Source organism: Haliotis asinina, chromosome 2 (genome assembly GCF_037392515.1).
Source record: "Haliotis asinina isolate JCU_RB_2024 chromosome 2, JCU_Hal_asi_v2, whole genome shotgun sequence".
Lineage (NCBI taxonomy): Eukaryota > Metazoa > Mollusca > Gastropoda > Lepetellida > Haliotidae > Haliotis > Haliotis asinina.
The window spans coordinates 80,256,719-80,282,944 of NC_090281.1; the positions used below are offsets into that span (position 1 = coordinate 80,256,719).

At 39.9% G+C, this 26,226-nt stretch overlaps 1 protein-coding gene across 1 annotated transcript; it reads left to right on the plus strand.

The window, feature by feature from the left end:
- Positions 1–423: 423 nt before the first annotated feature.
- Positions 424–2,442, plus strand: LOC137274412 (BTB/POZ domain-containing protein KCTD12-like). Its single transcript, XM_067807584.1, has one exon. The coding sequence runs from the start codon at positions 969–971 to the stop codon at positions 1,782–1,784; it is 816 nt and encodes a 271-aa protein (XP_067663685.1). The 5' UTR covers positions 424–968; the 3' UTR covers positions 1,785–2,442.
- Positions 2,443–26,226: the final 23,784 nt, after the last annotated feature.

The following is a 26,226-nucleotide window of genomic DNA, read 5'->3' on the forward strand; positions in this document are numbered from 1 at the left end:
GTTGAACACCAACATCGCCCCACATTCAGACAGCCGCATGAAGCGTTTTAATAGAATTTGATTTGATTGAACCGCTGAGAGAAAGCGCAATGGTATCTATTTATACAGGCAAATTACAGCAGACTGCCACCGGCTAACAAACTTAGAGAGTGACCAGGTAGATTTAATTTACCCAGAAGGGTAATGCTATTAACGTGTCTCCATTTCAGCTCGTGTGCCCGTGTCGATAGCGAGCCAGTGCAGTTGGACCTTACCAAATAAAAAAAACGCATGCGTGTGCAACGGTTCACCGTCTTCTGGTTGCCATGGCGACGTCGAACGCCAATTGACGAGCCAAGACCAAGCAGCCAATCACAGACGAGGGACGGGCATTTCTGCACAGTCGGTGAATATGTTTCGTTAGTTATTGCAGCGCTTTTAACCCTGGCAGACCATACTCTCGATCAGTGTGGCTGAGAACAGGGAGGCGAGCGCATTCAGACAGGCGGCGCGAGGACTATTGGTGCTAGTATATTCCAGCGAGCTGGGGAATTTGAAAACGTACTCTGATGCTCTTCTTTCGTTTGAGTGGAGAACAGAGAAGGATGGATCGCGACTACATTGGCAATCAATAAGGAATTAGAAGAGAGTCTTTGTGTTTGTGCGTACATTTAGAATGCCATAAACTAGGCCCGGTCGATAGCACTGCCATCTATGCGACCCAGCCTCAGCGATAGAATCAAGTGAGTTCACCTACACTATTCACAACAGTAGTCTGGGAATTAGCGCTCAGCTGGTATTCCTGAAAAGAGTGAAATCAACCAGTCTGCCTCAAGCCAGGACCGTTCATTCTCGGTGTGTTGTGTGTGGAAAGGAGAAGACGTGTACCTCAAAAGGAGCAGTAATTAGAAATGATTTAAGTGGCTATTAAAATACAAGGGATTTGACTTGGAACCTGAACTAGGGGATATTAAAGGAAATTACCAAAAATGTCTGACAAGACCAATTCGATTGAGAGTTCAGAGATTGTTGAGTTGAATGTAGGCGGAGTGTTTTATACGACAACACTCGCCACCTTAAAGAAGATTCCTGAATGTCGACTCGGCAAGATGTTTGGCGATGACTCCTCGGCAATTTTTGTGCGGGATGCTAAAGGCAAATATTTTATTGATAGAGACGGTGTTTTGTTCCGATACATATTGGACTATCTCCGGAACCTCAAGCTTATTCTACCAGAGAATTTCCACGAACGTGAACGACTCCGTCAAGAAGCTGATTATTTTGAATTGGAGGATTTAGTGAACAGTTTAAGCGCTCTGTCACCCAAACCGGCACATTTAACTCCTCTGTCAAGCACGTCCAGTCCCCCTGGAGTTACCGGTTCCGCCCTATCCGGGTCTATACTTAAACCCTTGCCTAGCGTTACTGGCAAGCAACCAGGATACATAACAGTGGGGTACAGGGGAACCTTTGCTTTTGGAAGAGACGGGCTTGCCGACGTTAAATTCCGAAAACTGAGTAGAATCATCGTGTGTGGTAGAATTTCCTTGTGTCGAGAGGTATTCAAAGAAACCCTGAACGAAAGCAGAGACCCAGATCGGGGTGGCATGGATAGATACACAGGGAGATATTTCCTGAAGCATACATTCTTAGAGCAGGCCTTTGACATGCTTCAGGAAGAAGGGTTCTTCATGGCTGGTGGAGTTGGTACTGGAACCAACAGTGCTGGCGAGCTTAAAGCAGGCATGGACACAGAAGAAGCAAAGTGGCAACATTACAACGAATTTATCTTTGAAAGACGCTGAGCCTAACTAAATTATTTTGGTTTCAATCACTGCACGTTATGTTGACCATCTCCGAACTGGCATGCGTTGCCATCTCACCCGGATTCGATCATTCTGAAGGACCATAATGCCGAGATTATCAGTGAAAACCTGATGAATTCATATATCTACATTCCAGCAAGGAGACCGCCGCCGCCCCAGGCATATGTGCTGATTGCTGGTTTGTGTGTGATCATGTGAACTGTGACTGCTTACGTCAGTGTCGCCAAACGTTGTTGGCCGATCGTTGGAGAACTGACCAGCAGAGCTCACCAATGAGGGTAATGTTTGCTTGTGAAACACGGTACAGATTCATTATATTCGAATGCACGAATTTCGTAATGTCCACTAATGCTTGTCGTTAAGCGACACTCATCTATCATATTATGCATCTTTTTTCAGAATAGATTCTTTCAGTTGTTATGTATATTGGCATCACAGAAGTCAATTGAACTGATCTCTGCAGCAATATAGATATATCTACTGAAATTAGCCATATACTTGGAATTTTCTCTGGAGGTATGTTTATGAGGCATGACCATATACACTCGTGTTGTCGTAGGTTTGCGCTGCAGAACAATACTATTTTGTAAAAGTCGTCACATAAGAAATTTTAAAGAATAAAGAAGTTTAGAATCGACCAGTTTTGGAGTTATTTCAAGCTTATGGCAAAAGATACAACACCTTCAAACGGTAGCATCTGTACAATCTGTAGATTGCATATAAGGTGCGTAACAGTTCACTCGTGTCGATGTCCATATGATGTTGTAACCTTTTGGCACATGACGTTCCGGTGGAGGTATTTGAACGCTGAGGTATTTAATGACGTTATTGTAACGTCCTCGCCACAACGTCATGAGTCAACAGGAATGTAGGTCTTGTAAATGGATGCATGGTATTGATAAACGTCTTACAATCAGTAAGGATGTATACGCTGATGTAGGATCCAAGAACACATATAACATATATTGTAGGCGTCGTCCGCAATAAGTATCATGATTTCTTAGAAAATGGATTCAATAGATCTCTTTCTAAGGAGACTTGCACGGTGCATATGGTGGTAATACCATTTGAAATGATAAAAAGATCATAGTGTAAATTTGGATATGTCATTGTTGTACCAGTTAAGAGGTTTAATCTTCTAGCTAGTGAGCTAGTGACAAGAGTGTATCAACCTTAACTGACTCATTGGCTCTCTTGCGTTTCACATCCATATCTACACTTACATGTTCACATCCGAGTATTTTTCACAGTATGAATTATATTTATTGTGGCATACATCAGTAGTATTCCTGTCAAGAGATATGAAACGTAAACCCGCATCTATACAAGTATGTCAATATTTTATGAGGCGTGTGTTATTTGAAACATTTTATTGACTTAATGTAGTAACTGCTTTATTGAAGCCAGTGATCCATCACACATCCTATGTTTCAAAAGGCAATTTAAATAATCTATAATATTTATATTCGAACAAAGAAAACTGGAGCGAGACCTCTATTCAATAACTGTATAACTGTGTTAGTCGAGATTTCTATCTGAAACACAGTAAATGTAAAACACATTTATATCAAATAACACTTAAACGTATTCACAGTGATGAAATAACCGTTGTTCACATCAACAGAATCGATAACAGGAATATTTAAGCAGAGTCCCCTGCGGTATGACAATCTGTTCTAGATACAGCCCATAGGTTCACACGCAACCATCTGTTAGTTACCTTTTTGTATATATGTATATCTAGTGTAGCTGTTTATGCAACTGGTCACACACTTTGTCATTTTGTTTGCTGATTACATAGCTAGTCATATGGTTACACGTACTTCACCTCTGAGAAACGCTGTTCATGCAAATAATCAAACATCTCGCTGTATGACCTACAGACACTTAGATATACTTAGCAATGCAGGTATCAACATAGTTGGACATCAAACTAGCCATACAGTTATGCAAGTAACAAGTCACGTTGACAAACAAATAACTTTGTATATGTCAGTCAGAATGCGAAATCCGTTATTTCGTGAAATGACTAAAAGTGTCCGTCATTTCGTAAAATGACTAAGAGGGTCAGCCATTTTGCGTCATTTTGTGTAACAACAATCAATATACTTTAGTCATTTCATGAAATTTCACTTAATAACTTAATCTACAAAAGGGAATCTCAATTTCAACATCATTTATTGTCGATAATAGTTAAAACTATTAAGACAGCGACTGTTGAACTTCAGTTTGGCCTTGAAGTATTTTACATCTGTTTCTTTAACACTTGATGTGTCCTGAGTAGCCACTCCTCACAAACCCCTGTCCACCAAATATGAAATTTCATGAAATAACTGAAGTACAGCTGGTTCAAACGCCACTGATAGTTGCCATTGGAATATTGTTTATGCTACGTCAGACTAAAACGATCAATTAGCCAGTCAGCCAGAGATGTGGCTGGTCGTGTAGTCACACATGGATGCAGCTAGTAAACTAAGTACATAGATGGCTACCCAGTCAGGTAAAAATACCGCTGATACATCTAATCAAACTTTCTCACTTTTAGATAGCCATGTTTCTGGTTATTAAGCTAGACATATAACTAGCCATGGGGCCACACAGCTTGATATCTAACTGGATACAGCTAGTCATGCTGGAACACATATGAGTAGCCATGCAGATAGTCGTGATCATACAATTAGACGTGGAGCTAGACGTACCGTTGATCATACAAATTAGACGAGGATCTAGACTTACAGCTTATCATGCAACTAGTCGTGGAGCTAGACTTTCAGTTGATCACACACCTATGTGTGGAACTAAACTAGTTTCAAACAGCTATTCTCACATATATGCAGCCACACATATATGCAGTCACACATATATGCAGTCACACATATATGGCCATCCAGCTAGACACACAGTTGATTATAAAATTCGCCATGGAGCTAGTCTCACAACTAGTTTTGGACATTTAGCGAAGCACTAAGCAATGTCTCTGGTTCACAAAAGCAAGCCTTCTTCAATGAAGAAATGCTTCACTGCCTGCATCACGCACTACCTGATTCGACGTGAGGCAGAATGTTTGGGATCAGAATGAAACGCGATTCTCATATTGTATGCCAGTAAAATATTCATTGCTGTTCAATACTATAGGTTTTTTAAGGTGGAAACACGAACCCAATTGAAACGTTTTCCTCGATTAGGGCCGTGTACTAGAAAAGCATTGCCCTAACTCGAGATTCGGTATCAGACTTAATGAATTCAGTTAAACGTTACCCTTTCCTGGCTAATGAGCAGAATAAAGTAGTCTTTGCCAAGGTTTGTGTAATCTCCAGAGCAAGCTACAACTCGACACTTTGCTAGGTCATTACAGCTCGCTCCAGTTCATTAAGATCGGTGCTCAGAAGACCTTAAGATGCCAATTAGTAATCTGTAATGAAGAACTTAGTAAACTTGCTCTATAAGGGTACACAATATTCATTGACATGAAATGCATTTTGCAAGGTTCGACATCCGATCTGAAATGTGTAGCAGGTACATGCATTTAGCGTACCACTGCTGCTGAAAAAGCCCGTTGCAAATGTTGCGATGCCATTGCCATTGGTGAGTACATTCAGAACACACTTTATTCTCCATTCATTAACGTATTGATTCGGAACGCAGCGTGACAATTTCCGCTATTCCTATTGTATTCCGTTTCAATCAGTCAAGTTTTTTCGTTTGTTTGAGAATGCAACAATACCATACCATTTACCATTTCATCCACAAACTGGCTGCAATGCATAACGCTAGCTGCTACACATCCCGGAGCCGTATTCTTGCAAGAACATTGATGAATTCCTCCTTTTTCTACGCTCAGCTTACATTACTGTGTCCTTCTTGCATCGCGGAATCGTCTGTATAAGATTACCGACCAGAATATATAGATTCATCACGATATAAGGCCATTTTGGCACCCTTAGCTACCGAGAACAAAACCTGAGAGCGTCCATAAGAATTATGGAAGACAGGTCTTTCCAATATTCTCAAATGCTTTGGACACAGGGCTTAAAGCTTCGTGGATGATTAAGTAACACTGCCAAACCTCAAGTCACAGTCTATAAATATATATCCTTAGGGAGAGTCTATATGGAAGGACACGCCTGGCAAAAGGCTACCATTATGTTGGTGTAGAGTCGCGGTGGTGGGGATAGTGTTGCGGATCGCCTTGACCAACAGAGGGTATTTAATTAACGAGGATCAATTGATTTAAGTCAGCTCTTGCGCTGACCTACATTGGCATGCTACAGCAGTCGACTCCATCATTGCAAAATTCGACAACGATCGGTACACAAGGGAGGTAATAAAACTACCCATTACTACTCGGATAGGACGATGCGGTGGTTTTATTGTTTACCGGAGAGAGTGTTAAAGGACTAAGTAATGAAACAGAGAGGATGACACAAACAAGGGTCCATCACATGTATGGACGGCTTGTGATTAAGAAACACATCCCGCATGCTGTCATGATTAATTCATTCGTATACAGGACCACACTGACTACACTCAATATTCATACACGCCTACACAATGAATATGACGTGAAATCCAATCATGGTTTCTATATTGGGAATTGGAGATATATTTTCATGCAATGTTTTTAAATCAGTTTGCCTTTTATAACCAATCATATCTGTCTCGGCAGGTTAGGAAACAACGTTGTGTCTTATTGGCCTGCATGGACCGGGAGATTATGGTCAAAGTTCATGGCATGCTATTGCAGAAACTTTATAATCACATACACCTTCACAGAGAATTATATATCTCTTGAAAATAGATAGATTTGCATTTGAGTGATGGAAAACTAGCACCTTCACAGCTGTCTCCCTGTAAACACAGTACACATTTATTATAATTCTGAGTCAGTGCAGCATAACAAATTTCTATACAAGCATTGCACATAATAGGTATTTGATAAGATCAGATTGTTTTATACTTGAATGCATAAATAGAATTTAGACTTTGAATGAATATACAATTATGCAACACAACCATATTTAACATTACAAACATTACGGATAGGTTATTCATAAATGTTATATTAAACAGATCGCATATTATGTACTATTGAGGAAAATATGTACTAGTACATAAGCATTATTTTCAGGAGCTTCACAAGGTGAACACATAACAAGGTGAACACATCACAAGCTGATCATTGTAGATTACATTATTCTCTTGATATGAATAATAATAGTCATAAATCACGCGTTTCCATAAAACTGTTCTGCGTCCTTTGATTTATATGACAAATAATGACGTTAATGTCATGAAATCCTCAACTGCGGCACTTCAGACAAGTCGTTCAATATCTGTATTTGGTTATCTGAGCAAATATCGCCGATTTCGTTTTTAATTCGAAAATTTGTAGCACCGCTGATCTTGTTAAAATATTGCAATTCTTATTCAAGGTTTGCGGTACTCGGCTCGCTTTCATATCACTATTTGCAAAGCAGAGCGTTAATATTCCATTCCAGCAAGATTGCTGCACACAGCGAACATATCAGTTATAACCTCTGGCTGATTCAATGGTACAAGAATCCATTGCAATTTTCATTCGTGTGGATTTAACACACCACTATGTGTTCCGAAATAACATGTTATGTTTGAACAAGGAAGATTGGAGCTATTAATTGCGACATATTGTTTGTGGAATGAATGTGGTTCACACCAGCAATTGCCGATACGTGGATATGGTTACGACCTCCTCGTATCAATGTGTGTTGAGTGATTCCCGGGTCTTTTGTGTAAGCAGAGGCTTTGGGCAATGTCGCAAAGGCCAGTTTAGCATCACAAGGGGTATATAAACATACCAGGCAGGGTTATATTAACGTAATGCCGCATTGCAGTCATTAATCATTCGTTTGAGGACACGCTTAGTGCTTTTTACGGACACCAGGTGTCATCAGTGACTTTCACTGACCCCATTGATGTCGTTTGACCTTTATGCGAGATGGAATCTGTTCCGAATATGAATACACAAACAAACAAAAGCACTGTAATCTTCGTTGCATCTGACCACTATATAAGTCGTGGGAGTCGTACCAATGTACACTTATCAGAATGGTACTCAAAGTCCATGGTCTAGACTACCAGTTGTCCGACTTCGAGTTTAATTGAAGCCGTGGTGGCTGGGTGGATTCGATGGCTGATTTTGTGTGCTAGTGATTAGGTGGTTGACTCGGATAGTGTGAGTTCGACTCCGGGATGGGAATACGAATCGTATGACAAACGATGCACGATACAATGTTAATGGTACAGTCCACACAGTTTCGGTGTATGGTAGCACATGTATGGCAAGTGGTACACAACACAAAGTGCATCATGGCTTATAATATATGGTACAGTATACATACGAGGTGTAGTATGTACATATTAAATACTGTATAATTGATACAGACAGACGTTCGTCTTGCCAATATGCTGCATAATTTGCCAACGCAATGGAAAGGTTAAAACTTCCTAATCATTGTAGACTTACTGCGTTAACGAGGCTGTATATGCATTTTTTATTGCTTTTAGTTAACACAGCTGGTATATAAAGAATCTCACCCAACTGGCAACTGATATCAAATTTATCAACACAAGCTGATAAAGTAGCCAATATCAGAGGCTTACCGAGGATATTTGTATCGATGGGTGTTGATATAACTGATTTCAGTAGACAAGAGGGTGAGATTCTATTTATCATCTAGAATCATTTTGTATTAGTTTTCAGTAATGTCATGGCATTGTGAGGTCATCAAGTTCACGACGTCATAGCGTTGTCAGGGCATTGTACATAATCTACGGTCAAAGCGATATCTCCAAGGAGATATCGTCTAATCTCGCACAAGCGATATCTCCTGTGGAACACAGTTTTGGATGATAAACGCAAGGTATATAACTTTAAGTTAGTACAGTTGATATATGCATAGGTTATAGCTTTAAGTTAGCACAGCTGGCATATGCTAAGTTAGTGCATATCGAAAAGCGTAACAGTCCTCGTTTGGCTTCAACTGATGAAGATCTGTTTCCTGCTAGCGTCATGAAATTAACCTTAATCCCAAGACTCGACATAATATCAACTATTTGCATTTCAGCGTAAATTTCTTGATCCTTAGGATTAATGATCTTGTAATGTACGATATGTATGTATTCCTAATTTGTGTCACATATAACTACAACCGCGTGCGAATTAGTCACAATTATACAACGTTTAACCCATTAATAATACCAGATCTGTCACTTGCTTCCATGATTGTAATGTGTTTTGATTTGTTATGTTATTGTATGCCGCCATGGTCAACTCACGTAAGTATAAATGGAAGGACATGGATAAACACGTCAATCCCTTGCGTATATCCATTACCATTATCACCAACAAGGATAATTAAAGTTGTGATCAACACAAAATGTGCTGATTTAACCCATGTATTTGTATTGATGAGAGGGAAAGGTAACCATAGCACCCAATACATTTGGCACACTGACAGACAACAGTATATTTCTTCCATTGAATAACACTCACGAAGTCCCAAATCTACTGAATTAAATGTAAGCTACGATCATTAGACACTTAAAATAACCATCTGAGAAGATCTTAATAATTTAAAATACACACGGGACAGCATTTCCTCCGAGTCAAGACAACCTTGCCTGATGCAACACAATATTTGAATGTAAAGCCGTCTTAAAGTCGATTTCATTGGAAATGTTTACCCTTTCTATAAAATTTTCGACATGGCGCGTTCAGTTAAACGACTACTCTAATTTCAAATTTAAAAAAGAATGATTAAAAACATACACACTATACAACTGAAAATCGTGAACTCGATGTCCATCAGCGCTATCTATAATTATCCTCTTTACAATCTCAGCTGTGTCAAAACGGATTTCGGGATAAGCAGTGTTCGAGATAACGAGCTTTCGTTATCTGCTCCGAAACGTTTCAGCATCAGCAGTAACACACACACGCCAAAAAAGCCCCGCTGGAATCATTAAGTGCCTGACAGTGAGAGTGTTGGAATCATTAGGTGCCTGACAATGAGAGTGTGGGTTTTACTTCCGAATGGGAATACGACTTGTAGTGAGCGAGTAAGGTTCTACGCCGCCTTTAGCAATACCACGGCGGGGAAAACCAGAAATTTGCTTTACACAGTGTTCCCATGTGGGGAATCGAACCCGGGTCTTTGGTATCACAAGTCAGCGCTTCAACCACTAGGCTGCTCCACCGCCCCTACGGCTTGTATGGCAAACGGCAAACGATACAAGGTACATGGCACATGGTACAAAAGCATACTACATTCCACAGAAATAGCATAGACACATTCGCCATCACAGCGTAGTTCTGCGAGCGATGTCACCAACTCTCCCATTTTTTCAGCTTTCTCATCAGTAGGCTCATGAAGATAGAGCATAGTATAATTTGTATTTTCATCGTCAAGTCATGTGAATTACATTTGAAACAAGGTAGTGTCAAGGACTCCAGGGTGTTAATCCCAATAGAACGGAATTATAATCCCCTGGAACGTCGAGGATGGTGTAGAGGACTATCTGATAAATCTCCAGGGAATTCGGTTTGCCGCCCAGCGCTCTAACCACTCCATTCTCCTACCCGATACATAGTAGATGGGTGCATTATTTGTAACTGAAACATACCCCAGAACAGCTGAACCAAAAACAATTCTGAACACTTTGTCATAGAAACTAACTCTTGAAATAAAGACCCGCCTGGTTGCACCAAAACACATTGCTACTACCAAACTTATGAATCTCAATAAGATTGTATGCATTATTGATCGAGAAATGATGATCTTTTATCCCAATAAACGGTTTCTCATTTGAATACACATTGAGGTCTTACTCCTGGCAACGCATGCCTTTGATTTTTCATTGGCAAGGGCTGTCTTTCATTAGAACACTCCAAGGGACTCACTATTTAATATTCCAGGGGTTGGAAGTGTGGCGAGAGGCAGAATATAGTTCAGTCATTGCGGGAAGACATACGTTTCTTTCTGTCAGATGATTTGGGTCAATATTTTCAGACATCCAACCGACGGCATTTTGTCTCGATTTTTTTTTTTTGGCTACAACATATTCCAAGAAAAAAATAATGGACCCATCTAGGAAATCGAACATGGATCTATATGGCATGGTACACCAGCACTTTAACCAATGGGCTACCAAACACCATATACCGTTGGCATCCCATTAAATGAATCTACTTTACTGGTTATGAAATGGACACGAAAAGCATATTTATGACATCATGGACTTGTTTGTTTTGTTTGTATTTTTGACGTTTAACGCTCAGCCATATTCCAGCTATATGGTGGCGGTCTGTTAATAATGGAGTCTGGACCTGACAATCCAATGGTCAACAGCATGAGCATCGATCTACACAATTGTGATGATATAACAGGCTTGCATTCATATTATCTTAGAAACCGGAAGGCAGTAACAGTGAACTTACACTGTTACAAAATGTGTCAAAGATTCAGTGCTTTGTAATCACTATACAATAGTAACGACGGAATAGTATAATAGCTACAGGTATTATCGACGGTAAACATTTCTGTAAGACAAGTTTGTGTAACAAATTGGACAGAAGCGTTACCATGGCGAAGTGCTAACTATCATTCATCAACTGTGGCCATAAATCAAGATCGGGTTTCATGTTAAGGTGCTGATCGACAAACCATTTCAACAACCCTCTGCAATCAGCGATCATAGCACCACAAACAGATTCTTTGTCTAGACCTGGTACAGTACAACGTATAGTCTGGTTCATAATTATTGAGAATTTTTCTTCTTACTTTGAGCTATCCTAACACCTCAACTGATTCACTGATACTTAAAACTAAGTAATGGTATAAGGGAGGTAACTCATCTTGGCCTACTGAGTATAGTACAATTAGAATTACCTCCCCTGAATTTGTAGCAGACGTCATTTTCCTCAGCACTGTCAACAATGTCTGCTGAAGATAAAAGAAGGTTGATTTTTGAGTTGTGTAATCAAGGAATTGATGATGTAAATACATTGGCAGAGAGAACAGGAACTCCTCTTTCTACTGTGTATAGGATTAGGAAGAATTTTGAAGAGGGAAAGGATTTTGGGCACCAGAAAGGAGCAGGGAGACCCAGAAAATTGGACTTCTCAGATCGCGTCCGGCTGGGAATTTTAGCGTCTAAAAAGCAAAGGGCAAGCATCTCCAACATCAGGTGTGAAATGATAGAAAGGGGATCAACAGTTGTATCAAAATCTACAGTTAGAAGAAATTTGATTGATATTGGATGGGAGAAAAAGACTGGAATTCCTTCTCCTCTCATGTAACAAGAACATAAAGACAGGCGTGTTGAGTGGTGTTTGGCACATGAAAACTTTGACTGCGAAAATGTGATTTTTACTGATGAAAGCTCAATGTGGGTATATCCCAATAATGTGAAAATATGGACTAAGTCTGCGTCAGCACCGTTGTATCGATGACCTAAATACAGCCCAAAGTTTCATGTATGGGGAGGGATATCCTTATTAGGAACGACCCCGCTCTGTGTGTTTGTCAACGCTACACTAACATATTAGATAATTTTCTCCTTCCAAGTGCACATGTGTTTTATGGAAATGACTGGATTTTGCAGCAAGATAATGATCCTAAACACACCGCAAAACATGCCAAGCAGTGGTTTCAGGAGAAAAATGTGACTGCATTACCATTTCCTGCATATAGTCCTGACTTAAATCCCATTGAGAACATTTGGGGGATGATGAAGGAATGTGTGAATCAAAAGGGGTTGACAAAAATTGAAGACATTAAGAGAGAAGTGGTCCGATACTGGGACAGCATAACTCACGAGACACTAACCTCTCTGATAGGAAGTATGCCTACCCGTCTTAGACTGTGCCGTGAAGCTCAAGGAGACTTGATAAAATATTAAATTGTTACCTACACAACATGAAAAGGTCAGTTCACTTTCACAATACATTCAATTTTATCTGATTTGTTCTCGTTTAATAATATGAAATGCTTTAGCTATTCTCAGTAATTTTGAACCATACTGTACATACAGGTTCGGTCTTATCACAGTGCTCTGGAAACAATCTGAATGAAGCTCGTTTATCAACTTCGTCCTTCAGCCTTGCTCTCTGCAGCATTGATAACCGCATGTTGAATATCTCCTGGAGATGTGTTTTATAAGGTTGATTGGCCTCAATGTCGTTGTCTTGTTTCGTGCAGCCAGGGGAGCGTGCGTTCGTGTTCCACAACGGGGAGTTGGCGGGGCGGTGATTTTGTTCCAGTTTTAGATCAGAACATGTCACTTGTCCGATACCCTTCGTATCCTCGCATTTCTCTGAAAATGGTTGATTGCACATTCCACATTCACGTACGTCTAGCTGAACACGTGTACTGCCTTTCAACAGTATTCTGGGACTGATAAGGCCACAGGTTGAATTGTTCTCTTGGGAGGGTTTACAGCTTGGTTTTATTCTGCACGGATACAACGTGTGCAACACTTCTCAGTCGATTGTGGCTCTTACACTGACTCGTTGCAGCACTTCCTAACACATTCAGTCACTCAATCATTAGTTCAATGATTCATTCAACCATACACTTAATTAATCCCCAACCATTCATTCAATAATTCACTCACTCACTCTAGACAATTTGGCAGACTCGGTGGTGACGAAATATCATTTTCCAAACCGAGATGTATGTTAATGAGCTATGTACACGAACATTACGTCATTAACGGCCAACGTTGACATCTTGACGTCAATATGCCAATAATATCCCTCACGTCAACATGGTCTGCAAAAAAATCATCACTGATGTTGTGAAGTACATTAACAATTCATAGACCTGGACCGCGTTTAGACTTTAATATTATTAACTCTTTTGTTTTGAACGAAACAAATGTTCTGTTTATCAACTGAACTTTTTAAACGCCACTCAACTACACTAAAAATAGCTAGAGAAACAAAATGTAGTTCTATTAACATCAGCTAAAACAGTTAAACACGATGACGTTTAAAAACGTCTACAACGTCGATATGTAAATATGCTCCACTGGTTGCTGTTACAGGTTAGGTGTAGAAGCCACAAAGTAACGGCACGGCACGGGGCATCCAGGGATATGATGCCACCATTGTTTTTTATTGTGTCAACAAGGATCGTCTTGCAGACAAAGTAAACACACATGTTTTAACAATAAGCCGATCGATAAATCATGCATATTTTAGAAAGCCGATCAAACGTAAACACTGATGTCAACGATGAAGCGGTGAAGGTTCCAGAGGCGAGTCATCAGAGGGGCAACATGCGTAGCTTTTGTTTCTGTGTCCATGAAAATAAATTAGCAATGGCCAAGGATGGAGAGCTCTCGCAAGCATACGGCATTGTTGCAGCAATTCAGCTCCTTCTCAGTGACAAATCGTTCACGCGGTGCACTTCTCACGTCACGCAATTGCACTGTTCAGTTACAGGCCTTGTTGAGAGCCTTCACTGAATTCGATCTACAGTCAGTACTTGTAATCTCGAAGCTCCTGGGACCTAACCAATAAATGTTTTATGCACTCATAGTTCGAGACAAGCATAGTAAAAACATTGTATTAGTAGGATCGATAAAGAAGCACCAGGTACCACATAGTACATCGCCTTAAAATATATAGTGTTAAAAGAGTTCGAGATAACCAGGTGTCGCTAAATGCCAGATTTTCTATGAGAAGACGTCCGGTGATCAGCACAAACGAAGTTCGTTGATCCAACTTTGTCAGTGTGCTGACATTTTATTATTGAAGACTGAAGAGGGATGCACTTAATAAAATTTCAAGTCAACAATACTTCGTAACAGCACGATTATGACAGTGGAGACATGCAGTTTGAATTCGGACTTGAAATATTACCAACCTGGTGCATGATAACAAGACGCAAAGGTATGATGGTCTGTAAGAAATGTTTCCAGACATTTTAAGTGATCAACAAATAATAGTTTCTCACCACTTTTGGACAAAATTATCATTTTGGGACATTTTATGTATGAAGATTTTACATAATCGATATTCCTAACGGTACTCAGAGTTAGACCTGCCAATTGCGCTTTGTGTGTTATATTTACACCTGGAGACCAGCCTTGTTCCAAGGCACTACTGAATACTGAGGGTATGGATGTATTTGTAATTTCACCCTTTAAAGAGGCAAGTCTAGATAAGGACTTCCGTCCGTTACTTTTTAGGTTTTAGAAAGTATAATTTAAACTTTTCAATTTTTACATTTATAGACTTGTGCTAGTCTATCTGCAGACCTTTTTCGACGTTCTGCACTACGTTGAACAGTGTGCTATATGTAGGCATGTCATGTCTCATAAAGAACATGTCACTGTTCTTGTCTAACAAACACAAAACATGCCAACGTGAAAAGTGTACATATGACTGCCAGCAGTGTCATTTCCTGTTATTTACGCTGCTGATTATGGCCACACAGCTGTGCAGCAGCTGTTATTGAGTGTTGGCTACAATCAAACTGTCTAACCTTTTGAAACGCATTTCTTCTACTGAACGGTAACCGCGTTCATAACAGCCTCTGTATTAGTGCCAACCATTCATAGACTGTCCTTTCCTTGCCCTGAAGTTGGACAATGGCAAGGTGAGATCAATATGCCATTTGGAGGTCAATGTATTGTGATACTATCCTCGGGGCTTTGCGGATTATGTGTGTATATATAATCATAGAGTATTTGCCAATGTGTGTTTGTTTGTTTGTTTGTTTGTTTATTTGTTGTTTAAAGCCGCACTCAGAAATGCTCCCACTACATGTAAATAAGAGAGTAGGAAACAGTCAAACCAGTGATCAATATCATGAGCATCTATCTAAGAAACCGGAATATTATGGCATGTGTCAACAATATCACCGAGTCTGCTCACACGATTGCCGAACGTCAAAGACTTTTATGGGCATGAGTTGCTGAAGACAATTTGTACACACGGGTGGTACCTACCTACCTACCTACCAACTATCTATCTATCTATCTATCTATCTATCTATCTGTGTGTGCGTGTGCGTGTGCGAGAAAGCGTGTGTAATTATTTTGCCCGTCCAACGCGTTCCCAAGATGCAGTTTAAACAGCTTGATAAATGAACGTCTGCATACATAAACACGCACGTGCGCGCACTTGGGCGCACGTTCGCTCACACAAACACACAAGCACACTCGCACACATACATACTCACATATCCCTCTAGCGCCAGTCAGTGGTCAAGGCTTGCTCTCCCTATACCACAACGTCCATACATCAGATCAAGACTGCTCAAAACGTCTGGGTGGAGGCTTGTGCGTTGTTTCTAGTGGGCAGTTTCACTTTGATAATTGCTGGGGGGTCGGGTTAGCGGAGAAGAAAATGAGCCATGTGATAGATGGGTCAATGGTACTGACGTTCCAAAATCCCGCTGGCGTAATTATTTTGCCGGTCCAACTCGTTCCCAACTGTGCCGAGGGATGGGATTTTTGAACAGCATGATAAATGTGCGCTGGCCTTGCCGTTGATTAGAGGAAACGCCAAGCAGCCTTCTCTTTCTTCCTAAATTAGAAATTCGAATTTGAACTCGCCTGCATTATTGCTTTCCTTAAGTGCAACAGCCATGATCTGAGACAGTGTCCAAAGGGTAATCCACATGATTGGTAGATAATATACGTCCCAAAGCTGTCTGACCTCTCGAGCGGTCTCAATATGATGTCAGTATATGGTATGATGTAAGTCCGAAGAAACAGCCTGGCATGTTGTTGCATTATCAATAATCTTGACATTATAGTCCTAATTGGGCCATCGTGTAATTAGCTTGATCCGCCCACGAAAGATGTGTAAAAATGACAAATACTGCAGTTTTCTTTTCTTAATTCAAGTCTATGAAGTAACTAACAATATTTTATTTTTTAGATGGGTTATTTCCCATCTGCAAGTTGAACATCATATTTCAAAACAATTAAAATTGCATATTACAGCGTAAAGTTCATGCAAACATGTTATACACTACTGTTATACAACAGTGTTCGTCAGTAATTAACACAAATCAATATATAATCCATTGTGAGTGGAATCTGCATGTAACTAGGTTTTTATTCAAATTAATGTTTTGATATCCCGTCGGCTGATAAACTTGAAATAGTTCATTTGTATAATTTTCTGTTAAAATATTAGTAGTTCCATCTCGACCATTGACCCCAAGTTTCTATGAAATTACTACAATTTTATAAAATCAAAATACCTTGTTCCTAACTTTTAAAGAATATATATCTGTCAGTCTGATTACTAATCAGTCATGGTAAATGATATTAAATTCCCGATACCCCCAGTCACTACACAAATCTTAATATCCTTTGAGGAAGGACCTATATTAAAGACATATATTCAGCGTTTTTGTTCCATTGTTCTATGATCTTCCACTTTCCCTCATTTGAAACAGTCACCTCTTCCCTGGACATTTGAAGCGTTAACTGTTCTCTTGCGTAGAGCAAATTCATGAATATATTTACGGCAGCAAGACATATTGAAATGACATAACGGAATGATAGTATAGTTAACTCAGAGGATAATATGACACACTACGATAACGCGAAGAGATAATATATAATCAGCTATAACGCAGATATAATCCAGTCACATAACTGAGATAAAAATTGTGATAACAGATCAGAGACACACCTTCACATAACAGTCTAGGTAAACCTACATCATATATCCAGCCATTAGCAACAAGTGCAAATTAAATTACGCATTTATTCACAAAATGTCAATAGCGGAATTAGTTAAACATTGCCACGGTCACAACATCACAGCAACATTCCCACAATATCATAGAATATAAATAATGCATACTTACAGAATTGCAATGTATACTATCTTATGCACTGTGTATGACTAACTGACACACCTGTCGCTTGATGTTACTTGACTGGTCAGGTGATTACAGATAGATGTAAACAGATAACTCTACAATGACGACTCGGGTGGTACAATTGCATAATGTCACAGTTAAAGGAGAGACATCACAAATATTATCCGATATCGGTTTGAGATGACTGAGGTATAACTACTTGTAACGATAACTCAGAGACAAGTTATAAATAACACGGAGATTAAACAAATATAACTGGAGATAGGTTTGAGATACCTTAGGTATAACTTTATGTACAGACAACGTATAACCAGCACAGATATTACACAAATGCAGCTGGAGATAGGTTTGAGAAAACTCAGGTGTACACTAAGACAACTAGGAGGCAATTCACAGCTGGCACAGATTACACAGATATAACTGGTGACGTTTTTTAGTTAGCTCGGCGATAATCTAAACACCCTTAGATAAACTACATTAGTAGCCCAGACAAACCCTAGAAACACCAAAGAGTGAAAGCTAAGAGAATTCGAAGAAAACCAGAAATAAGTCAACGGAAAACCTAAGGTGACAGGAAAACAGTATATAAGGAACGGTTGACATGCCTCAAACATAAATCAAATGTAGCAAAATCGGGGGAAACCTCACAGACGATCCAAGGAGAACTGAAATAAAACAGCACGGAGAAGATATCTCAGACACAGTTCAATGATCACCCTATAACAACACTCATAGCTCAGTGACAACGCTTCAAACTTCAAGATAGCTTTATATCCGAAATAAAACTCAATGGCATCTTGTGATAACCAATTAAATGTTAAATCAACGACAACCAAGTTGTCAGAATTATCCAGAGATGGGACAACAACAAAAACGCAAAACAAGAACTATATACCAGAGAACCCAGACATGTGAGTAAAAAGCAGTATGTTATTGTCATTAACGCATGTCAAGACACACTGTGGACGAAAATCTCACATAGTTCCTGCTTATTGTATCAAATAAGCTAAACTCAAAGAGGAACGTAATCTTTGTTTTAATCAAATTTGAAATATTTTAGAATTTTACAATGGCGCGTGTTTAAATGTGACGTCTCTATAGAGACGAATGGGATCACTTATTCATATAAAGATATATAACATGTATTTTGGATACCGTGGTTGTTCATGACAGTTATAACCTTTGACCTTCTCACACAATTCTATCGCCAATCACAGGCGTTGTGATGACGATCAGGCTTCCCCTAACGGTTAATCAATCAATTAAAGCAATCAAATCTATATGGGGAAGCTCAAACTCATAAATATCAAAAGTGAAATCCAGATTGACGTGGGCTGCAACTCGACATTAACGCCATGGACATTTTAGCTGACGGATTGCCAATATGGCACCGCGGACCTGTGAATTTCGTAATGAAAGTACTCTATCTCGTTCATAAAGATGGCAATGACTCATTCCATGTATACATAGTGGAATGTTTGTCCATGAGCTGGGTTGAGCATATGTGTTACTGTGATATATTCAGCTCACTGTGTATATGAACGTTGCCGAGTCCGGGGTCTTTCTGAAGGGACGAACATAGATTTCTGAGCCCCGAGACTAAGACTGTATATTCAGCTCACTGTGTAGATGAACGTTGCCGAGTCCGGGGTCTTTCTGAAGGGACGAACATAGATTTCTGAGCCCCGAGACTAAGACTGTATATTCAGCTCACTGTGTATATGAACGTTGCCGAGTCCGGGGTCTTTCTGAAGGGACGAACATAGATTTCTGAGCCCCGAGACTAAGACTGTATATTCAGCTCACTGTGTAGATGAACGTTGCCGAGTCCGGGGTCTTTCTGAAGGGACGAACATAGATTTCTGAGCCCCGAGACTAAGACTGTATATTCAGCTCACTGTGTAGATGAACGTTGCCGAGTCCGGGGTCTTTCTGAAGGGACGAACATAGATTTCTGAGCCCCGAGACTAAGACTGTATATTCAGCTCACTGTGTATATGAACGTTGCCGAGTCCGGGGTCTTTCTGAAGGGACGAACATAGATTTCTGAGCCCCGAGACTAAGACTGTATATTCAGCTCACTGTGTAGATGAACGTTGCCGAGTCCGGGGTCTTTCTGAAGGGACGAACATAGATTTCTGAGCCCCGAGACTAAGACTGTATATTCAGCTCACTGTGTATATGAACGTTGCCGAGTCCGGGGTCTTTCTGAAGGGACGAACATAGATTTCTGAGCCCCGAGACTAAGACTGTATATTCAGCTCACTGTGTAGATGAACGTTGCCGAGTCCGGGGTCTTTCTGAAGGGACGAACATAGATTTCTGAGCCCCGAGACTAAGACTGTATATTCAGCTCACTGTGTAGATGAACGTTGCCGAGTCCGGGGTCTTTCTGAAGGGACGAACATAGATTTCTGAGCCCCGAGATTAAGACTGTATATTCAGCTCACTGTGTAGATGAACGTTGCCGAGTCCGGGGTCTTTCTGAAGGGACGAACATAGATTTCTGAGCCCCGAGATTAAGACTGTATATTCAGCTCACTGTGTAGATGAACGTTGCCGAGTCCGGGGTCTTTCTGAAGGGACGAACATAGATTTCTGAGCCCCGAGATTAAGACTGTATATTCAGCTCACTGTGTAGATGAACGTTGCCGAGTCCGGGGTCTTTCTGAAGGGACGAACATAGATTCCTGAGCCCCGAGATTAAGACTGTATATTCAGCAGTATCTGAATCAAAGATCGTAGTTATTTGATGTTACTGTTGTATCATTTTTATGTAGATACTCCACTTAACTATTATGATGAGCACGCATTGTTTTGTTCCTAAAGTATCATGTGTGTTCCAGCGGCGGATGTATTGAGATGACAGACATATATATCTTAAACTCTATAGGTATATGTTTGTTGGAAATGTGATGCAAATGAGTTTAAGGTTGATACATCATTGTAGTTCATTGATTTTGACAATCATCTTGTATCACACAGATGTAAATGTCTGTTATTAACAGCCACTGTTTAACTTTTATTGAAAATGAAAATATTACACAAGCACATTTCACGTCATACACCATTGGCAATGATCTTTGAAACGAGATTACTTATGGGCACAAGGAGGTTCAAGTCGTCTTTCACTCCCAAAGCATTCGTTATTATCATATCAATACTGACTGACTCCGACATATCTCCCACTATTTTGTCAAACGTAAATTAAAAATAAAATTCCGTAAATGTTTGTAAGAGTTTTTGTTACTATACTGTATATATACAAAGATAGATTGACAGAATAGGAATATGGACATGATACAGGTACCGATATACTGGAGTCTACATAACACTTGTGCCTTTTCGAGGGCAAGACTTAGTGTTTAACCTTGGCCCGAGGCTAACGAACTATTTCTAACACTGAGTCTTGAGCTTTGCCATTAAGGCTTGATTGGCTGATGCAGATATAGGAATTAGTGGTTGCCAGTGTTATCATGCATCGACTGGAAGTGCACTGAGAACACATTTGAAGACATGGTAATTAGTCCCTGGTATCATGAGTATAGACCACGGAAATAGTGATCAGAGTTAACTCGTGTAGAACGGGTAATCAGGCTGTCGTACTGTCAGTGTGAAGTCGACTCATTGATGTTCGGCTCATTAGTCTCTTGAAGGCGTGATGTGGAGAAGTTGTGTCGTTCTGTGTCATGTTAACAGGTTGATGTGTTGTTAGTGCAATGTCCATCTGTGTCATGTTTGAGAACTGATGTGGTGTTAGCGCAGTGTTGATCTGTGTCATGTTAACGGGTTGAAGTGGTGTTACCGCAGAGCCGATACGTGCCGTGTTAACAAGATGTTGATCTGTGTCATGGTAACAGGTTGATGTGTTGTTAGTGCAATGTTGGTCTATGCCATGTTAACAGGTTAATGTGTTGTTAGCGCAATGTCCATCTGTGTCATGTTAACACGTTGGTGTGGTGTTAGTGCAGTGTCGATATGTGCTATGTTAACAAAACGAGGTGCTGTTAGCCCAATGTCGAAGTATACCATGTTGACAAGTTGATGCAGTGTTATCTGTTTATCTGTACCACGTTAACGAGTTGACGTGATAGCAAAGTGTAAGTCTGTGCCATCAATGAAATGCACGATCAGAAATGACTTTCACAAAGCAGTAACAACAAAAGTCTAGCATGGTATCGAAAATGTTATACTTTTTGCGGTATTTTATAAAAGGATGTATTTCACAAATGTCATCATTTCCAGATAATACCTTTGTAATAATAATACTAACGCATATATATATATATATATATATATATATATATATTCGTGAAATGACTAAGAGGGTCAGCCATTTCGCGTCATTTTGTGTAACGACAATCAATATACGTTAGTCATTTCATGAAATTTCATTTCATATATACGTGGTGGACAGGGGTTTGTGAGGCGTGGCTGCTCTGGACACATCAAGTGTCAAACAAACAGGTGTAAATGCTTCAAAGCCAAGGTACCGCAATAGTTATGACTGTTAGTGATGATGAGTAATGTTGAAATAGTGATCACCGTTTGCAGATTAAACTATTAAGTGAAATTTCATGAAATGACTGAATCTTTAGTCATTTCACAAAATGACTGATTCCATAATCTGACTGTAGCATTTATACTACATATATCGCACCATTACCATACCATACACACTTGATACACTCTGTTACTGACCAATACATGAGTATACCTACATGCCATCAACACTTGAAGATACACATTGGATACAACCAAATTCTGAAATGATCAGCATACCTACATGCCACCAACGTTGGGTGATACACACCGGAAAGAGCCCACTACTAACTAAGATGAGCACACTTGCACGCCATCAACATTTCGTAGCACTTGCACTCCATTTGAGAAGTGATTTGTAGTATCATTATGGATCGAATCCTTGGCTGTTAGGACGTTGCGATAACGTTGCGGATAGGTTAGTTTATTGTCGGTATTGTTGGCTTAGATCCCACAATCACGATATTCAGATACGCATTTGCAACCCTACTAATCATACCCAGTGACTGGCAATATGTGCAGAGATCAATGCGTCAGTACTCGGTTAGATACACTTGCTGACAGGACCCCGAATGACTGATGGTATTCACATGCACCCACCATCTTCATCAACAACTGCTTGCTGCCAAATGGCTTGCAATTACTAAACTGGAAGGGCTGTGAAACTAGATCGGGGACGGGCTTCCAGCAGTACCATATAGGCAGGTCAGTGCAGGAACATGCTTCATTCACCGACATTATAGTCTGCAAGGTATGAATTCTCAGATATTAACAAAAGGGAACTGTTCATGGGTCTTGGCACTTTTGCCCATAGAGGTGTATTAACTGTACTTTGGAGTTCAATGTGTTATCCCTTCAGAATGGATCTAAAAGAAACTCGAAAAATGAATTACCATCTGAACTTGCCAAAAAGTACATTTTGAATACTTGGTGTCTGGAAAATCATTGATCAGTCAGTTTTTACGATTTTTAAGAGCATTTTGATGACATTGTTTCTTAGCAACCATTACATATCTTTTCACCTCAGTGGAAATAAATGCGCCTATTTCAAGTCGATCGCTTGATTCATAGCCTTGGAAAAACAGTCCTTAAGACATCGGAATTTAAATTGTAAGGACACACTCTTAGGCATGTCTAGATATCCAATTGGTCATGAGTGTTTATTTCCAAAGTCATCAGACCGATACAGCAATGCTTGAAGCATTTAACGTCTTATTAATGCATCTCTAGTGACGGAATGAGGGATTCCATGTAACAAGAACTAATCCAACTTGCTGGTCTTCTGAAGCGAGTATTGTCATTACAGGATAGTATTTAATATTCCTTCGAAAATACTTTAATTCGAATATCAATTATCAGAAGCCGTGCCAGAATGCATCAATAGCCCAGCAATCTACGCGATACCATGTCAAAACTGGCTGAGTAATAACAGCAAGGGGAAAGGAATCGGTATAGATTTTCCACAAAGCGGCCCGCCAACATGACAGTAATTATGCGCTTTATAGCCAATCTCACTGTTTGGTCCCTATCGAAGGCGAGCACCTTTTGAAGTTGAGCATAAACCTGTCAGAGTATTTGCTGGAATTTGATATGGAGTGCCTCTCTGGAACAAAGCAGAACGCAGACAAGCAAGATCCTAGCTTAGCTGGAGCAGGTTGTGGGCACTTGTCAGGTAGTGAGAGTGGTATATATACCAAGGATATGCTGATTTATATCCAATGACAATCTGCGACGCCAGCAATGAGTCGTGCGCTGTTGGGGAAACACGGGGCAAGAGAAATGCAATTATAGTAGATGTCTACGAATACACGGCTGGTGTTGTTCAAATGACGTATCTTGGTGTTCTTATTTGATGTATGGTTGGTTGGGCTGTCAGATTTGTAGCACTGCGAGTTTAGCGAAACAGTATATTGTAAACCAACCTGTCACTGTGCTGATGGATGGCCATCGAGTGAGTAGGGATCAACGTTAAAAAGAGTTATGTGTATCTATAGTCCCGTCGCCTAAGGCACCGCAAGCAGCTTGCAGAGTTAACACCCTTGAGTATGTAAAACGAATCCTGTTTCCAGGTTTATCGGGTAAACGTTCTATTTATTTATTTATTTATTTATTTATTTATTTATTTATTTATTTATTTATTTATTTATTTATTTATTTATTTATTTTAGATTATAGACACACTCACTTATCACTCACCAAAAGTGCACATACACACACTACAGACATGCACGAGAGCGCCCACATTCTGTAATTGTAAGCCAGTAATCTTGGTGGCCACGTTAAAGCCAATTTACACAGTTTATTGACAAGCTGTTATAGCTATTAGCTATGATATAGCTTGCATATTACCTTGTTAACCAAACACAAAACCTTAGAAAATTACGAGTAGCTTTTTGGAGAGTCTAGAAGAGCTTTGGGCGCATACTCCATGTCACTGATAGCGATTTATAGACTGAACAATAACGCGGGTTGCACTTATGCAACACATGACAAATTATATTAGTTGGATAGATAAAATTTTTATGATTTAAATTTAACGTGTTTTATTTAGTTTTCGATGACCTTAAATTCTCTTAAGATTCTCTTTTGATTCTAGAAGTTCGTGAGTCAAACGTCAACCTTATGTTTCTTGTTTATTGCATACAGCGACATTTTGATGTATCACTTGATAACGGTGTTAGAATCTACCCCGAAACGCCGTTCTATGCCGTACACAAGAAGTTGTCATCCATATACATGTATGCATCATTTTTGTGGTAAAAGCAATAAACAGATGTTCTGATAAAAATGTGATCACGACAAATATTTAATGGATATGCCATATCATGTTCCGTGGTCGAACTACTTTCGGAATGAGAAATAGAATATATGTTATAAGAATATATGTTATAAGAATAGTATTCATCTCCGTTGAAATGGTTTCTGTGTACAATTCCATTTAGCACTTTTTTCTTCCAAACCACCTTATTACACCACAGACGCCAACTGTACAGTGGGTGATAACTGTCATGTGCGCTGAGCTACAGTGCTGACAAATCGTTTATTTGCTGTCATCATTACACATCCTTGTTTTATCGACGAAATATCAACTGTACTGACATAGTCTAATAAAGTTTCCGTTAACGTAATAAAACGAAATTGGTTTTACTGATGCAACATCCCATTGCAGATATGCCCAGTGGCACTGACAACTGTCATATGATGTCTGCACGTTTGATCCACCTAGATGTCGCCACGAACCCAGAACGAAAGGGCATCGGGTTGGGGTAAACTGGGGGTGCGTGGTGTGTCTGCAAGTTTGATTCCCCTAGATGTCCTTACGAACCCATAACGGAAGGGCAGGGGTTGTCGGTAGACTGGGGGATGTGTGGTATGTGGAGGGGTGTGTTTAGATGCTTATTGTGTGATACGTGGTACGGTCGAGGACATTCAAAAATGATGATCATGTCAAAATAATTGTGTGTCGATGCCAAAATTTCTTTCGTTCGTGTGTTGTGGCACTCCGCTCAGAAGACTTTTTAGCTAAATGACAACGGCCCATATATAATCTACTCTGGAACAGATACCCCGATGATAGACATCATGAGCATCGATATATACGCAGGTGGAGTACGATGATGTGTGTCAACCAAATCAACTTGCCTGACCACCCGATACCATTAGTAGCTTCTTACCAAACGCATAGATTGCAGAATGCCAGTTCTAACCCGGGGTCTCGATACACTAAACCTTCTCAGCAATATTCCATTCGTAAGACTATGATCAAGAGTTAGTTTTACGATAGGTCACAACGTTACGAACGCTTTGTGGATCGGGCCCCAGATCTTCATCTGTCAGCTCTTAGAACATATAATGGTGCTCTAATTCTACCAAATAACATTTATATATCGTAATCCTGCATGTTTATTATAACAAAATGCTTACTGGCACTGTGTCATTCAACAATATTTAAGAACGAGAGTGCCCTCCCTTGACTGTGTCGTGTGGAC

Excerpts from the sequence above, each read along its gene's own strand:
- LOC137274412 (XM_067807584.1), top strand. The coding sequence starts at position 969 with ATGTCTGACAAGACCAATTCGATTGAGAGTTCAGAGATTGTTGAGTTG.